Raw genomic sequence first — 16895 nt, 5'->3', positions numbered from 1 at the left:
CTCCTTCCATGCCCGAGTTTTTGCTTCAGCGACCACCAAAGCTGGATTCCGCTTGGCCAGCCAGACCCATCGGCTGCCTCAGGAGTCCCGCAGGCCAAAAAGGCCCGATAGGACTCCTTCTTCAGCTTGACGGCATTCCTCACCGTCGGTGTCCGCCGCCTCAGCAACGGAGGCGCGGAACACGGTCCACTCGGAATCTATGTCATCCGCCTCCCCCGGAACACGAGCAAAGTTCTGTCGGAGGTCTGAGTTGAAACTTCTTCTGACGGGGGATTCCGCCAGACGTTCCCAGCGGACCCTCACGATACGTTTGGGCCTGGCACGTCGGAGCGCACCTTCCCCCAGCATCGGCGCCAACTCACCGCCAGGTGGCGATCGGTTGACGGCTCCGCCCCTCTCTTCGCCCGAGTGTCCGACGACACGACCGCAAAGTCGATCGTCGAACAAACCCATACGTCCGCATTTCATACGAAGGAAGTCCAATCGGGAGTAACTTGGTCAGATCATCATTTCAGTTGAGAGATGATGCGCCATGAGAATTTCCTCATGGGAAACACTCCTCACAAAACGTTTGCGAGAAAAATGTGCGAGAACATCATTTTCCGGGTAACTTAATTGAGCCTCGTGAAAACGATTGAATGTGCGACTGTCGACACCGACTGCGGCGTCACGGTGGACGACCGGTTAGCGCTTCTGACGACCGGGGTTCAAATCCCGGCCCCGCCCGTGTGGAGTTGGCATGTTCTCCCCGTCCGTGCCTGCGTGGCTTTTCTCCGGGTACTCTGGTTTCCTCCCACATCCCAAAAACATGCGTGCTAGGTTGATTTGAAGACTAAATTGCCTGTCGGTGTGAACGGTTTGTTTGGATGTGCCCTGCGATTGGCTGGCGACCAGTTCAGGGTGTATCCCGCCTCTCGCCCGAAGAAAGCTGGGATAGGCTCCAGCGCGCCCGCGACCCGCGTGAGGAGCGCTACAGAAAATGGATGGATGTATCTCCATGTAAGTGTCACTATACGTCGCTGGCAAAGATGGAGGACCAAAGATACATTAATAGTAGTAATTATTGTGGCTGGGAAATGAAATTGCACAGTGCTTGCAAATCTGGGAGTTTATTTGTGTTGACATTGCGCAAGTGATGTCAAACATTTAGCGAGCTCGCGTCACTCTTTGTCCTCTCGACAATCTGCGGATATGAAATCCCAGACAAAAAGGCGAAGGTAGCGTGCCGCGGCCGTTATCTACTTGCGGTGTTGCGGTAACCGGGTCTCACAGGCCAGTTCGAAACTTTCCGAACTCATAGCATAGCATGTAGCATTGGTAGCCTTTCGCACATTGGGCATCCTCTGTCCCTGTCGACCAATCAGCACGTCGCATCACGTTACGTCCTCTTGATGCGCCCAGAGCATCAAAGCGGAGACAAATCATACCTAGTTTTGCGCCAGAACGCTACATGAAGTCACTTCCACCACCAGCCAGTACACAGACCCTCACCAACAAAGGCGACGCTGAAGAGACAACAGGAAGCAGAGCCAAGGAAGTTGTTGAGGTCATTAGATTAGAAACGAGCTCAGCAGCTCACAGCCGAGGTTCGGTGTTTTGGAGACCCAAGTTCGAGAGAGCAGACTAGGATGGTTCGGACACGAGAGAGAGAGAGAGAGTATATTGGTAGAAGGATGATGAGGATGGAGCTGCCAGGCGAGAGAGCGAGAGGAAGACCAAAGAGAAGGTGGATGGATGTCGTGAGGGCAGCTGGTGTTCCAGAGGAGGATGCAGGCGAAAAGGAGGAGAGGCTATCGGGTCAAGAAGACATAAGAATATAAAAAGCGTGGCACCTTGTAACATTTGACTTTTTATACATTGGTTATTTTCAATTTCAACATTTTGACGTTTTCTCGAAACTGTGTCAACAGTTCCTGAAAATGCGTCGTGTCAATTAAAAATAAAATGCACCTCCCCGTTTGTCTTCTCCGCTGCTCATTGGCCAGGACGCGAGGGGGCGGGCTTGGGTTGGGCCGTCACTCTTGAGGCGGTCAAGTCGTCGTCCTCTTCCCGTTTGCTCATTTTCATTTGCGTCCGCGCGCAGTCGAGCAGCTCAAACGAGAAGCCAGCGGCGAGTGGCATTCGCGTTCTTCTTCTTCTTCTTCTTCTTCTTGTTCTTGTTCTTGTTCTTGTCGACCGTCATGTCCCTCCTGAGCAGCGACCCCAACTACCAGCAGCTCGCGCAGTGGTACCGAGCCCATGGCGGAAGCCTGAAGATGAGGGACATGTTCGCCGCCGAGCCGGAGCGCTTCCGTCACTTCAGGTGGGCGAGACACGTCCGCAGGTGGACACTCGCTTGTCTCGTGTGCTCTTGTCGCCACAAGGTCGTTGCAGCCCGGATTTATTTGACCTTCAACTCCTCTGCCGACGCGTTTGCCGTCTTTTGTCGGCTGAATTGAAGCTTAAGCTAACGTGAGCTGCGGCGCGCATGAGCGGACACCGTCGTTTGTCAGTAACCACCAGTCAATGTTTTTAGACGACTGTTAGCAGCTTTGGCGCGATGACGTCACGCGCGGGGAGACGTGCACCCCGACCCCTCCTCACCCACCGCATTTACGTAACCGTTCAAATCGGGTCAGCGTGACGTCATCGATGGACGTGCCAGTCCACTTCGTCAGCAGCTCAAATGGAACATTCGTAAATGCCCAAATTCATGCAAGATCGTGCGTGTGTGTGGATTTTAGTGTGAAGGTGGCGACGGAAGATGGCGACCTTCTGCTGGACTACTCCAAGAACCTCATCACCCAGGAAGTCATGGCCATGCTTATTGCCATGGTAACCAAACCTCTCCTCCAATCATCTCAATGTCTGTTGTTGTTGTTGTTGTTGTTTTTTTTTTTTTTAAGATTAGCTCGCTTGGTTTCTTTCCTCCCACATCTCACCGTTTGCCTGTTAACCGTCACTGAATACCACCAAATTGTGCTTAGGCGGGTAACAGTTTGCTGTTATGACGTGCCCCACGATTGGCTAGCCACTCCAGCTCACCCGAATGAGGAGAAGGCGAGAATATTTCGGTCAGTCCACACGTGACGCGTATATTCAGTGATCGACAACTATATAACAAAGATTTTGCCTTGTAATAAGTTGCTGGTGCGTTGCTGGCCTTTTCAACGTGTAGGAACGGGAAGTTGGCGAGACTTGCGAAATGAGGGAATGTCGCAACTCGGCAGAACAAGGTGTCGGCGCAAGAATGTGGCAGCTGCCCAACTTCCTGCTCGTGTGTCCTCACATCAGTAGATTAGATTTGGCGAGGAAAGCAGGTGTCGCAATGTATACGTTGACTCGTTTGGTATGAGTTGAGAATTTGAGTCAAAGTTGAACTACGAAGTAAAAATGATGACAACATTGTAAAAAGATGTCATCGGCAGCTGGATTCTGATGAGATGCGGTTCGGAATCCGCTTTGGCCTCCGCTACCCAACACGAGTAAAACAAATCAGTCGTTCAGGATCGTGGCAAAGCGGGCACACGCGCAATCTCGCCACTCGTCACAGATTGGGAATTGTTCACGTCTTGCACAAATCTAAATCAAACGCTTTCAGGCTCTCCGCCCTCGCAGCAACAATGTCCATTTGCAGCAAACCACTGGAAAGTCACAATTGATCGCAGCTGGCATCACTGTTGATTTTGGTACCGAGCCCTTCGGCCAACAGACGAAATTCACGCCGCCCCGAAAAATAATCACGAAATTGCCTCTCCAGCCACTTAAGGTCGGGACAATGAAAACGCTTGAAATCCAACCAAATATACAGCTAACATCTCAAAACCGGCGGCGGCAGCAAGAAAGTTTGGCAAAAAGAGGCCACCTTCAAATGAAATCTGAAGGAAACTCCACAGCTCACTTCGACATAGTTCCTTGTAGGGATGCAGCTAACTTTTTTTTTTTTTTTTTAAATAATAATAACGTGTTCTGTGGTCCGACGAGTCCACATTTCAAATTGTTTTGGGAAATTGTGGATGTCGTCGTGTCCTCCGGGCCAAAGAGGAAAAGAACCATCCGGACTGTTATGAACGCAAAGTTCCGAAGCCAGCATCTGTGATGGTATGGGGCTGTGTTAGTGTCAATGGCGTGGGTAACTTACACATCTGTGAAGGCACCATTCATGCTGAAAGGTACATATAGGTTTTGGAGAAACATATGCTGCCATCCAAGCGACGTCTTTGTCACGGACGCCCCTGCTTATTCCAGCAAGACAATGCCAAACCACATTCTGTACGTGTTGCAACAGCGTGGCTTCGTCGTAAAAGAGTGCGGTACTAGACTGGCCTGGCTGCAGTCCAGGCCTGTCTCCTGTTGAAAATGTGCGGCGCATTATGAAGCGTCAAATACGACAACAGAGACCCCGGACTGTTGGACAGCTGAAGCTGTACATTGAGCAAGAATGGGAAAGAATTCCCCCCTCCAAAGCTTCAACAATGAGTGTCCTCGGTTCCCAAACGTTTTTTGAACGTTGTTCAAAGAAAAGGTGATGTAACACGGTGGGAAACATGACCCTGTCCCAGCTTTTTGGGAACGTGTTGCGGCCATCAAATTGCTCAAAACAATCAAGTTGATCAGTTTGAACATGAAATATCTTGTCTTTGTAGTGTATTCAATTCAATATAGGTCGAACATGATTTGCAAATGATTGTATTCCGTTTTGATTTAACACGACGTCTTGTAGTTCCTTGACACCAAGATTGATAAATTGGCAGCGAAGCCCCGTTTTTGGCTAAATGAAGCTCCTCAACTCACTTCAGCAAAGCTCCTTGGTATCAAGATAGCGGCACAGCACACTTTGAACCTAACCAAATCTCAATTCATTTCAACATAGTTCCTTGGCACCAAGATGGTGCTAAAATTGTAGATTCGTTTGCTTTGGCCTGAGCACCAAAACAGCCAATTGGTGTTTTTCAGCCAATGATGGAGAATAGGTTCCCAAAACAATCTGCAAATGTGCGGGGGTTCACTGATCACTATATTTCAAAATTTCCGGGGGGGGGGGGGGGGAGAGGACTATAAATTTGCGCTTGATTCTGACCTGTGACCTGTGACCTGTGACAGGCTGAGTCCCGAGGGGTGAAGCAGGCCCGCGAGAGCATGTTCAAAGGAGACAAGATCAACTTCACCGAGGTGCGTGCCGTCGCTCGACCTTCACGTGCCGCCCCCTCCACACCTCCAGGCGGTGCTCATTTGCCGCGTGTGTGCTTAGGGTCGCGCCGTTCTGCACGTGGCGTTGCGAAATCGTTCCAACGTTCCTATCCTGGTGGACGGCAAAGACGTCATGCCCGAAGTCAACCGCGTGCTGGACAAGATGAAAGTCTTCTCACAGGTCTGCGTGTACGTGGACGTTTAAGTGGGTCGGACGGTGTTGACGCGTGTGTGTGTGCGCGCGCGCGCGTATGTGTGTGCGTTATGCTGTTGACAGAAAGTCCGCAGCGGTGAGTGGAAAGGCTTCACGGGCAAACGCATCACAGACGTGGTCAACATCGGCATCGGAGGGTCCGACCTGGTGAGTCGGCGACTTTCTGTCACGCGACCTGGCCGGTCCACGCAACCTCCAAATGAAGTGAAAATCCAAATGGTTGCTGAAGAGAAGGTCGTGGTGATGGACTTGGGTTTTAGGATGCCTCTTATTGGGTATTGTTTTCTTTGGAAGGTTACGTGATTGGATGTTTTATTTGGAAAGTTTGTTGTCTCCCTTTTATCTTGTGAGTTTTATTGTGAAGGTTTTCACTCGCGGCGCGGTGTTTCGTTCAGGGACCCCTGATGGTGACGGAGGCATTGAAGAGTTACTCTGCGGGCGGTCCCAACGTCTGCTTCGTTTCCAACATCGACGGGACGCATCTGGCTAAAACTCTTGCTCAGCTGGACCCGGAGCGCACGCTCTTCATCGTCGCCTCCAAGGTCGAGCGGCTTTGATTTCACTTTGTTGGGACGGGTCACGCTGACGATGCGACGCCGTCATCGTCATCAGGGTTGGCGCCGGGTCATGAAACCTCTTATGCTTCGATCAGACTGCAGGATTTCAGCGCCGAAATTGCTCTGATTACCTTTCGCGGATTGCGCCGGACAAACGACAAATCGTCTCGCGTGTAGTGTGACATCATCCACGACCCACGATTCGGCCGTACGATAAAATGAAATTATTATTATTATTATTTTGTATATATATATATCTTTCATGCAGTGCGACGTACCAACAACAACTCTGCGACAGCGTCGATCGATAGGATGGCGTATTATGGCCGGCGCGTCGCCTCCCGCGCTTGCCCTTTTCAGCATACTTGGTCACTGTTATCAAGACGGACGAACCGATGTTTACCGCAGCTTTAGCGCACGATTCGAACCGTTTAGCGGCACGTTTACGTACAACCCTTGGTGCTAGCAATAGCTCGCTAGGCTACCTGACGTCGTGCTGCCCGCTTGTGAGCCATGCCGTATTCAAAGTACGTGGACATACCTGAATGAACATCGGTGACAACCGCCACACGTTTTTCCTTTTTTTCATCGGCGCAATCCATTGTTGTTATCGTAACAACGGGTGTATCCCGTCGCGTTGACCGGTAACACGTTTTCCGGTTCCGCCTCTCTGACAGTGGCAAGATAAAGCCTAGTGATCTTAAAAGACGGGATGCGGCGGTATCGGAATACACGTCGTGTAGTGTTGCCGCCGTCTGACCGAGAAAAGACAAATGTGTCTGGTAGAATGATCCGGGCGTCAGCCGAGGTGGCGAAACAGTATAAAAGTCTCCTAGCTCGACTTGTGGGGAGTGAGCCACAACATCATGTACGCCGATGTGGCTAAACCTTTAGCCACACGTAGCCGGTCCTCGTCACTGGGAAGCTGACGAGCATCGATCAGGACGAGGGCTGAGCAATTTGGGAAAATCCTGGAATTGCGAGGTGTCTTTTTCGAACAGATTTTTCGGGGGCAAGTTTGTCTTCCGCATTATTCACTAAACACAAGAAATGAATGATTCTATGGTATGACCAACACAACTAAAGCGTTAACAGCATTCACACACGCGTTCACTTGAACTTTTATCAGGAAGGACAAACGAACGAACGAACGAACGCTGGCCACGGGGATGACGTCATGGCCATGATGACTTTTTGTGTGTGCAGACGTTCACCACCCAGGAGACCATCACCAACGCAGAGTCTGCCAGGGCCTGGTTCCTACGCGCCGCCAATGACGTAAGCGCGCGTGCACCTGCACACGCCGACGTGTGAACACGCAATGTTACGCGATCGCCGCCTTGAGATGCGAGTGCCCCGACGACAAAAATCTAAGTGGCAAATTGTCTACAATTGTTCCAAAAGAGCCTTGAAGCTCTTTCTTGCCTCTCCCAGCTGAAGTTGACCTGTCACATGAAGCAAAAAACTAAGAGAGTTACACCTTGTATATTCACAGCAAGTGCGTAACTTTTCCTTCAGGTCCGCTAGCGGCACCCTAACCCATCAGGGCAAACGCCGTAGGCGGGCCGATGAGCAGGGGCGGGTAGGAACGGGCTACATTTGCTCAAGTAACATTTTGGATACTTTGTACCAGTCAGGGTAGGTTTAACGAAGCCTACTTTTGAAGAAACGGTACTTGTACTTCATTAGCATGCTGTGCTTGCCGTCTGCTACTTTCACAGCCGCGCGTGACTCGTTTTTACATTCTGAACTCCGGAAAACAAGCGGCGTAGTTTGTGTCTTGAATGTTTCCTCCCTCGATGTGCCGGCTCAGCAACTGTGGACGTCGGCCGACTCGCACGCGTGTGATATGGTGTGGATTCACGAATCGGTTCGATAGAAACACCAAAGACTTGAATGACTTCTCTTGGTTCGTTATTGCATGGCCCCGCCCTCCAATCTACAAACGACTCGTGACGTGACTTGTTTGTGCTCTAATATCTGCTGCGGTTTTCACCCCTCGTCCCCTCGCCCCCTCGTCCCCTCTGCCCGCCCCCCTAAAGGCCTTTTTCTGTCCGGCTGCATTTTCAAATAAGCCTCAGAATAATGCGACTAAGCCAAGCAAACTCTTGCAGCACAAAGGCAAACAGATCCAGCGTTCTGCAAGGCCATGCAGCTGAACGGGACAGGTACAAAACAAACCAAGTTTCCGTAAGGCCGTGTGCACGCGTTGTTGTTTTTTCCCCACTTCAACAATGGAAATGGTGGCGGGTGTGCGTGGCCTCCCGTTGAACCGTGAGCCGGAATGTCTTCTGTTACTCCTTGCGCGACCGGTTTTGTTTAACCAAGTAAAAGACCAGTTGAAACGGAACAAGTCCAAGTCAATCGCATTTTTCAGTGGTTTATTTGTGTACCAATTCGAGATCACATGACCGGTTTTCAAATGATTCATCTCGGTCAAAATTCTTTCCACCGCAAAAACGGGCATCGTGTCGACGTTTTGTTTCCGCTCCAGCCGAGTTCGTGTTTTGCACTTTTGCGCTGTTTGCCGATCAGAAGCGAGATCGCGAAAGACACATTTCCTGGAGCTCAATTTGCTTTCTGTTGTTATTTTACATAGACTTTATAAAAAGGTTATTTATTATGTTTTCGATTGTCGGACCGGTTAGCGCTTCCGCCTGGCGGTTCTGAGGACCGGGGTTCAAGTCCCGGCCCCGCCTGTGCGGAGTTGGCGTGTTCTCCCCGTGCCTGCGCGGCTTTTCTCCGGGCGCTCCGCTTTCCTCCCGCGTCCCAAAAGCACTGCGTGCTAGGTTGATTGAGGACTCTAAATTGCCCGTAGGTGCGAATGTGAGTGCCAATGGTGGTTTGTCTGTATGCGCCCTGCGATGGGCTGGCGACCGGTTCGGGGTGTGCCCCGCCTCTCGCCCGAAGATCGCTGGGATAGGCACCGGCACGCCCGCGAGGAGAAGCGGTACGGAAAGTGGATGGATGAAGTGATATTGTTCAGCAATATCTGAATTTCATACTTGATGGCATCATTTAGATTTTATTTGACGTTCATGCTTTGATTGAAAAGAAATGAATCAATAGAATACATCGGTAGTTACTCGCTACTCCCCCCGTGTACTTTCTCCCTCGAGTAATTATTTGGAGGACGACTTTGAGTTTCACTCGAAAGTAATGGTAGAATATTTGGCCTCTGCTAATGAGTAGCTTCGTAAGGTTTTCACAAGCGATTATTCCATCGAATAATTGACTCATTTGATAAAAATGTATTTTGCGTTAGTTTATTGGAAAAAAACAATTTGTCGGATCGCTGTTTATCCACCAATTCTTGTTGTCTATTTGGTTTTGAAACAAAACAATTGCGCAGTGACTTTTTGAAAAGTGAGCGCGACCTCTTGGCTAGCGATTCACGCGAACGAAGGCCCACGAGTTTGCGGCGGCTGCCTCGGCCTCACGTCGATGACGCGCAAAAAAACCGTCTTTTCCAAATGGATTCTTTTTCCCAGAAATTGATGAGGATTCAGTTCCAATTGGATTTGCAACATCCGTCAGAAAAGGAGCAAAATGTTGCCTGTTGCCTTCCAAAGTAAAAGCAGATGTTTGCAAATGTCTTCCTTTGCAAAAACAAAAGCTAGTCCGGACGTTGGACAAGATTTACTGATGGCAGGCTGAAATTCAATGATTGATTCTCGCGCCTCTCGTCATCTTTTCCATGTTGTTTCTCAGAAAGGTGCCGTTGCCAAACACTTTGTGGCTCTCTCCACCAACGCAGTAAGTTGCATGACGGAACCAATCGAATCACTCCTGTTTCACTACGGTTGGCCTATCTGCAGCTCATCTCTCGCTCTCTCTCTCTGTGTGTGGCGTTCAGGTGAAAGTCGAAGAATTTGGAATCGACACGGCCAACATGTTTGAGTTCTGGGACGTACGTACCCGTTTGACTTTGCGTGCGCGCGCGTGACGATGTTTGACTTGTGGCGATGTCGTCGGCAGTGGGTCGGAGGTCGTTACTCGCTGTGGTCCGCCATTGGTCTTTCCATCGCCCTGCACATCGGTACACGTCCCGTCCGTCGCTTTGTCGGCCGGCTTTTCTCGCGAATGTTTTCTCACCGTTCGACGTTTTTCAGGCTTCGATGGCTTCGAGCGACTTCTGAGCGGCGCTCACTGGATGGTAACGCTAATCCTAATAATCCATCCGGTTTGCGGCCTCGCCGCGTATTGATGCGAGGGACGGGTCGCACGTGGCGTTTCAGGACAATCACTTTGCGAGCGCCCCGCTGGATCGCAACCTTCCGGCGGTGCTGGCGCTGTTGGGCGTTTGGTACGTCAACTTCTTCCAGGCCGAGACGCACGCCATGCTGCCCTACGACCAGTACATGCACCGCTTCGCCGCCTACTTCCAGCAGGTATGCGTGTAGCGCGTACACACGTCCGCGTGCGCGTGTCACTAAGAGTCCCGGCGGGTCCGCAGGGGGACATGGAGTCCAACGGGAAGTACATCACCAAAGAAGGGAGCCGGGTCAACTACCACACCGGGCCCATCGTGTGGGGAGAACCGGGAACCAACGGACAGCACGCCTTCTACCAGCTCATTCACCAAGGTGGCAACCGCGCGCACGAACACGCACACGCACACGCGGATGCGGATGCGGATCTCAGCGGCGAGCGTCACGGCCCTCCCGTCGCTTTCCCAAATTGCCCATTAAATTAGCAGCCTGGCACTGAAAAGGAGCAAACTTGTATTTTCCCACCTGATGTTTGACGTCTCCGGCGTCGGCCTTCCTTTCTTACTCGGATCCTGTTCCGATTGCTCATCCGGTTTTGAGGAGTGTTTAGGCTTTCGTTTGGATCCAAATTTGACACTGTGCAGACTGCAGCTGCCGCTTAATTCTTCTCACCACCGGGTTTGTTTAGTCTTCCTGAATCTGAATTTTGTGTTGTTATTCTTATTTTTGGATTGAACCTTTGTCCGCTGAAGGCAACTGAGAGCAGATTCTTGCGCAATACCAACCTGACAGCAGGGTAGAATGAAGCAAAGTAAAGGCAAACACAAGTAGATATTCCACAAACTGTACAATGCGATAGTCACTTATTTACAGATGCCTGTCATTTACATCATCGGTATACCTCACCTACGAGAGACAAAATGGGGAAAAGCTGTCTGATTTATTAGCAAATTAGGGTGGAAAATAAGTAGTTGGTCACCTCCAAACAAGCAAGATTTCTGGCTCTCACACAGACCTGTAACTTCGTCTTTAAGCGGCTCCTCTGTCCTGCACTAATGGCACCTGTTTGAACTCGTTATCAGTATAAAAGACACCTGTCCACAATCTCACTCCACGATAACTCCACCATGGCCAAGACCAAAGAGCGATCCAAGGACACCCAGAAACAAAACGGTAGACCTGCAGCAGGCCGGGAAGACCGAATCCGCAATGGGTCAGCAGCTCGGTGTGAAGAAATCAACTGCGGGAGCAATCGTTAGAAAATGGAAGCCATACAAGACCGCCGATAATCTCCGTCCATCTCACCCCGTGGGGTCAAAATGATCTCAAGAACCGTGAGCAAAAATCTCAGAACCACACGGGGGGACCGAGTGAATGACCCCCAGAGAGCGGGGACCAAAGTAACAAAGGCTACCATCAGTAACACGCGACAGCGCCACGCAGGGACTCAAATCCCGCAGTGCCAGACGTGTCCCCCCCCGCTTAAGCCGGTACGTGTCCAGGCCCGTCTGAAGTTTGCTAGAGAGCATTTGGACGATCCAGAAGAGGATTGGGAGAATGTCATATGGTCAGATGAAACCAAAATGGAACTTTGTCGTGTTTGGAAGAGAAAGAATGCTGCGTTGCATCCAAAGAACACCGTACCTACTGGAAACATCATGCTCTGGGGCTGTTTTTTTTGCAAAAGGGACCAGAACGACTGATCCGCGTAAAGGAAAGAATGAATGGGGCCGTGTATGGTGAGATTTGGAGTGAAAACCTCCTTCCGTCAGCAAGGAAGGGCATTGAAGATGAAACGTGGCCGGGTCTTTCAGCACGACAATGATCCCAAACGCACCGCGTTTCAAGGTCCTGGAGCGGCCTCGACCCCATAGAAAGTCTTTGGAGGGAGTTGAAAGTCTGCGTTGCCCAGCGACAGCCCCAAAACATCACTGCATGGAGCAATGGGCCAAAATACGAAGACTTCCACAAAACGTTGGACCTGCGTCATTGCCAACAAAGGGTAGAGAACAAAGTATTGAGATCAACTGTTGTTATTGACCAAATACCATAATTTGTGTCTCTCATAGGTGAGGTAAACCCATGATGAAAATGACAGGCCTCTCTCATTCTTTTAAGTGGGACAACTTGCACAATTGGTGGCTGACTAAATACTTTTCTGCCTCACTGTACATAATACATTTCATTAGATTAACTATGGATGAAGGGTTTTTTGTTTTTGAGTGCATGAAATAAGACTGAAACAATCATTCCTTTCAATGGAAGAATTCTGTTTGGCTAATGGCAAGTCCATTTTCCTGAGGCAGAATCCTGCCTGCCTCACCTGCTTTGTCTGCCATCAGTGAACCAAAAAAATACGAAATAATTAGCCTGACTACAGAAAATGAGTGCCGATTACGTGTCTCAAAACAGTGGAGACGCAATCACGCACTTGCCAGTGGCCTCGTCTGTTGTCGTCGTGTCATTTCGCCAATAGATGGTGCAGTTGCTCTGCTATGCCTGCTTTTCGTCAGGGATTGTGCAATCTGAGGTGAGGCCGGTCGCTCGCTGGCACGCTTCGCGTCTCACTGTGAATTGAGTGCTGCTTTTCTTTTCAAATGACATTTCCAAGTGACCCCCAAACTTTTCAACGGTCCTGTGTGCGCTTACTCTACATTCGTGTGTGTGAAGCAGACTTCCACCAGCTCCATAAACGCACGCACATACGTGATTGTTCTTGTGGAGTTTCTTCACTTCTGTAGTGCTCAAAACAAAAAGTCTGCAGCTTTATGCTAGCCTACCCTGAAGTTAGCACGCTAAGCAGCTAGCAACACAGTGGCAAGTCCGAGAACAAATGCTGATGCCGTTCAAATCTTTGTGTTGTTTTGCTTTGCAGGCACCCGCATGATTCCGTGTGACTTCCTCATCCCGGCTCAGACTCACAATCCCATCGGGAACAACCTGCATCACAAGGTCGGCGCAACTACGGCAACGCTGTGTGTGTGTGTGCGTGCGTGGGCTTCTACTGGAGGTGAGCGCGCAAAACAAACGGTGAACGTTATCAGATCAGTTTTGTGGGACTTTCACTTTGTTAGGCCGGGGGACCAAAATTGCGAATCAAGTTCAAACCGGCTCAGGTCGCACAGAGCAAACGAAGTTCAGCAGACTTTGGAGACGCCCGACGGTCACGAGGACAAAATCAAAAAAAGCTTCCGATGTTAATGTAAAATAGAATAGGTTTATCATTCAAATTCTAATCTATTCTCAAATTTCTATTTTATTTAGAATGAATTCAATTCAACCAATTATTTAATCCAAAAATATTTCATATATCACTGCTGCCAGGCGGAAACCTGATTTGGTCAGTCATAGCTTTTTCACAAATTGCTACTATTGGTCAGTCAACACGTGTGTGTGTGTGTTTTATTTTTTAACAACGGGTTGCGCAGTGTAGTGCGAAAATGCCGCCTGGTCATGGCTCAACATATATGGCGTTTTTTGACTTTTGTAAAAAAAGGGCTGCTTTTAGCGATACCAGGTTTCTGCCTGGTGCCAGCAGGTTGCAAAAGAATGCTGCTCGTATTTATTTCATTTGCAATAAATCAGCCTAACCAGTTTCAAGTGACACGTTTAACCAAATGTTACACGACTCTTTTAATGCTTGGTGAAATGAAACCCCCCCCCAAAAAAAAGATGTCAGATGAAAGAACTGAGCAGACCATGTTCGAGATGAAGATGACGACGAGTAAGACGTTTGTGAAGAGTCAAAGCGAGGCCTCGCGGCTCGGATTCGCGCCGAGCGCTTTTGCCATTTCGTCAATGTGTTGTCATGGCGACCTTTCAGATCCTGTGCGCTAACTTCCTGGCTCAGACGGAAGCGCTGATGAAAGGCAAAACCCCGGCGGAGGCTCGCCAGGAGCTGGAGGCCGCCGGCTTGTCGGGGGAAGCGCTGGACAAACTTCTTCCTCACAAAGTAACGCGCGCGCACACACACACACACGCGCGCATGCGACAGCCCCTCCTTTGGGGACGTTTCTGAGCGTCTATCGCCACTTTTATTTTGAAGGTGTTCGAGGGGAACAAGCCCAGCAACTCCATCGTCTTCAAGAAGCAGACGCCCTTCACGCTGGGAGCGCTCATCGGTCAGTCGAGCAGCCGTGGCGCCGCCTTAAACAGTTGGCGCTTCTTCACGTCGTCACGTCCACCTTAAGTGGTCTCGGTGTTCGGAAAGGTCCCATGCCATCAGATTTTTCCCAAAATAGGTTTTTTTTTACTGATTTTCAAGAAGTCTTAAACTTAGTTTCGGTTCATTTATTAAAAAAAAAAAAACAGTTTTGAACCTGTCCACACATTCCATTTATGGTGATGATGATGATGATGGTGATGGTGTGTTCAGCCATGTACGAGCATAAGATCTTCGTCCAAGGCGTCATCTGGGGCATCAACAGCTTCGACCAGTGGGGGTGAGTCGGCCTCGAGGGCAAAGTTCGGCCGTGTACACGGGAAGCCTTTTCACGCGTGACGTGTTTGTGCGCCCCCTAGTGTGGAGCTGGGCAAACAGCTGGCCAAGAAGATCGAACCGGAGCTGCGAGACGGCGCCGAAGTTTCTTCTCACGACGCCTCCACCAACGGACTCATCGACTTCCTCAAGAACAACTTTGCTTGACGTTCCCACGCGACATTCCGCGAGCTCCCGTCGAGTGTTTCACGTGCACCGTTTCCTCTAGTCTGCTTGTCAAAATAAAAGACCGCGACGCCGCTTTGTGCTGTCTTTAATGGGAAGCCGGTAAACAAAGTCAAAACTTTTCTCCCAAACCGCTTCTACTTTGACAACACAGAAAGTTCGGTCTTATTTTGTCTAAAAAAAAGAAAGTCTTTAAAAGAAACCAAAAGGCCACGCATCAATGGTCAGGCTCCAAGAACATTTTCCTCTTTGTGTTTTTCTCCACCACATTGTCATTGACGTCGAGGCGGTCGTTTTCGCCATCTTCGATGGCGCCCCGCTCTCGCTTGCGGGCAAACTTCTTCTTCAGGCTTCCCACCAAACTCTCGTACCTGGAAAACATTTGGCCGTCAAAATGCGGACCCGCTCCCAACGCAGCCCGTCCGAAAAACGGCGGCAAGCCACCTGAGCGCCATCTCTTCATCCGTCACGTCCGTCTGCATGCGGCCGGCTTCAACGTCCGCCTCCTCCTGTCGGGCCCGGCGAGGATTCATCTGCGCCATCAGCTTCTGCGCACGTGAGACAAAAGCGCAACGTGACGCTTCCCGCGCCACATCCGACGTGGGCGCCGGCCGGCGGTCAAACCTCCACTTCCGGGTTGAAGCCTCCGAAGGACACGCGGCCGAACAAAAGCTCCTCGAACGGAACGAAACTTCTCTCTTCCACGATGGAGTTCCTTCAAGCGCAAAATTCAGAATTCATAGTGACGTGAGTTCTCCCTCAGAAACGGACGTCGCAAGCAGAATCATTTGCAGGTTATTGACAGGAAGCGACGGAAAACCTTGGACCCGAGGTATGTGCTTCCCGAACGCGAGAAGAGCGGCGTCATTCTCGCACACGTGCCGACTCGAATCGAAATCGAGATCGAGATTCCCGTTTTGGCTTCTCACGATCATGAAACATTCGAACGGAAGAAAAACAAACAAATGTGCCGGGCGATTTTTTTTCCCACAATCGCCCGGCCTGGCACCGGCCGGCCGATTGAACATTTATCGATGCGTGTTTACACACCTGATTGGACAAAAGGACATTTTGCCGAGACAAAGCACTTATTTCCACATTATCCCTACGGGGGGGGGGAATTATTATTATTATTTTTTTTTTTATGGGAGTCGCTGTGCCCCAACCGATTGCTACCGCGACACCAAATGTTATCGGTTTCAAGTTGTATTTTCGGGGAATATACAACCTGTTGGAATGAAAAAAGAGATCACCCCATATTGATTTGAAATGTCGCTAATTCCGCATCGCTCGGCTTCTGTCGGCCAAAGATGGCAATTTTCTTGATTTTTCCCGAGGCGGATATTCCAAAATGGTCTCGGCAAATCTCCTGAAGCCCAAGCTAACAGGTCAGCTCCAGGCTGCGAGGGCGTGCGGGTGACCGCCTCGGAGGCTCCGTGTTAGTTAGGGCTTATTTATTATAAGGTCATTGTCAGTTGATTTCTCTAGAAGCAGGGTGACTTTTGTTTTTTGTTTTTTTTTTCGGATTTTTGTCATTTGAAGGCTTTCTCGCCCAGCCTTGAAATGCTGATTGTCTTGTGTGTGTGTCAGTTACTCTCGCGTGCGTTGTTCGGGCAGGTCCAGGTACCAGTGCTCGTCACTGATGATCCTTTTCTCGTCGTCTCGCAGCTGCTTCTTCGTCTCGGCGTCCAGACCTCGCTGCATGAACTACAAACGACACACGTCGCACATACGCGGCGTCATCGTAAACGCTCAAAGGGTGCGTTTCCGTGTGCGATGGCGGCACTTAGCAGGCCGGCGGCTAAGCTAGCTCGGCGTGACTTACTTTCATGCGCAGGAGGTTTTTGGAGAGTTTGAGTGAGTCGGACGACATCCTCAAAGTTTGGCAGCACGACGAACGACTTGCCAGGCCGCCGACGGAACGAAAGAACAAGAAAAACAACCAAAAAAGAAACGAACGTACGGCAGAGGTGAAAGGTTGCAGCCATGCGCTACAAGACGAGCCGCGCATGCGCAGGAGAAACAAGAACTCACGAACGCAACGCAGCGTCGAGCGAGTGCTGCCGCAAATATCTTTTGGA

At 50.2% G+C, this 16895-nt stretch overlaps 2 protein-coding genes across 4 annotated transcripts; one reads left to right on the top strand and one right to left on the bottom strand.

Moving 5' to 3' along the window:
* The first annotated feature begins 2026 nt into the window (after nt 1-2026).
* Nucleotides 2027-14889, top strand: gpia (glucose-6-phosphate isomerase a). Of its 3 annotated transcripts, XM_061775142.1 has the most exons (18): nt 2027-2302; nt 2724-2814; nt 5083-5151; nt 5231-5350; nt 5447-5530; nt 5779-5925; nt 7147-7218; nt 9652-9696; nt 9797-9850; nt 9919-9979; nt 10053-10096; nt 10179-10331; nt 10397-10526; nt 13027-13103; nt 13975-14103; nt 14197-14272; nt 14527-14593; nt 14673-14889. In XM_061775142.1, exons 1-18 carry the CDS (start codon nt 2181-2183, stop codon nt 14794-14796), a joined length of 1665 nt encoding a protein of 554 aa, XP_061631126.1. In that variant the 5' UTR covers nt 2027-2180; the 3' UTR covers nt 14797-14889. The 3 variants fall into 3 exon arrangements, 2 of the variants coding, with proteins under 2 accessions (XP_061631126.1, XP_061631125.1); XR_009788746.1 differs by lacking the exons at nt 14527-14593; nt 14673-14889 and having other exon boundaries at nt 2043-2302; nt 13027-13161; XM_061775141.1 differs by lacking the exons at nt 13975-14103; nt 14197-14272; nt 14527-14593; nt 14673-14889 and adding an exon at nt 13824-13849 and having other exon boundaries at nt 2043-2302; nt 13027-13161.
* Nucleotides 14887-16858, bottom strand: mphosph6 (M-phase phosphoprotein 6). Its single transcript, XM_061775147.1, has 5 exons — nt 16640-16858; nt 16409-16521; nt 15439-15529; nt 15259-15362; nt 14887-15185 (listed from the first exon to the last, which is right to left on the bottom strand). Exons 1-5 carry the CDS (start codon nt 16823-16825, stop codon nt 15032-15034), a joined length of 648 nt encoding a protein of 215 aa, XP_061631131.1. The 5' UTR covers nt 16826-16858; the 3' UTR covers nt 14887-15031.
* Nucleotides 16859-16895: the final 37 nt, after the last annotated feature.

This window comes from Phyllopteryx taeniolatus, chromosome 5, assembly GCF_024500385.1.
Source record: "Phyllopteryx taeniolatus isolate TA_2022b chromosome 5, UOR_Ptae_1.2, whole genome shotgun sequence".
Lineage (NCBI taxonomy): Eukaryota > Metazoa > Chordata > Actinopteri > Syngnathiformes > Syngnathidae > Phyllopteryx > Phyllopteryx taeniolatus.
This window is presented reverse-complemented; position numbering and strand designations above follow the sequence as displayed.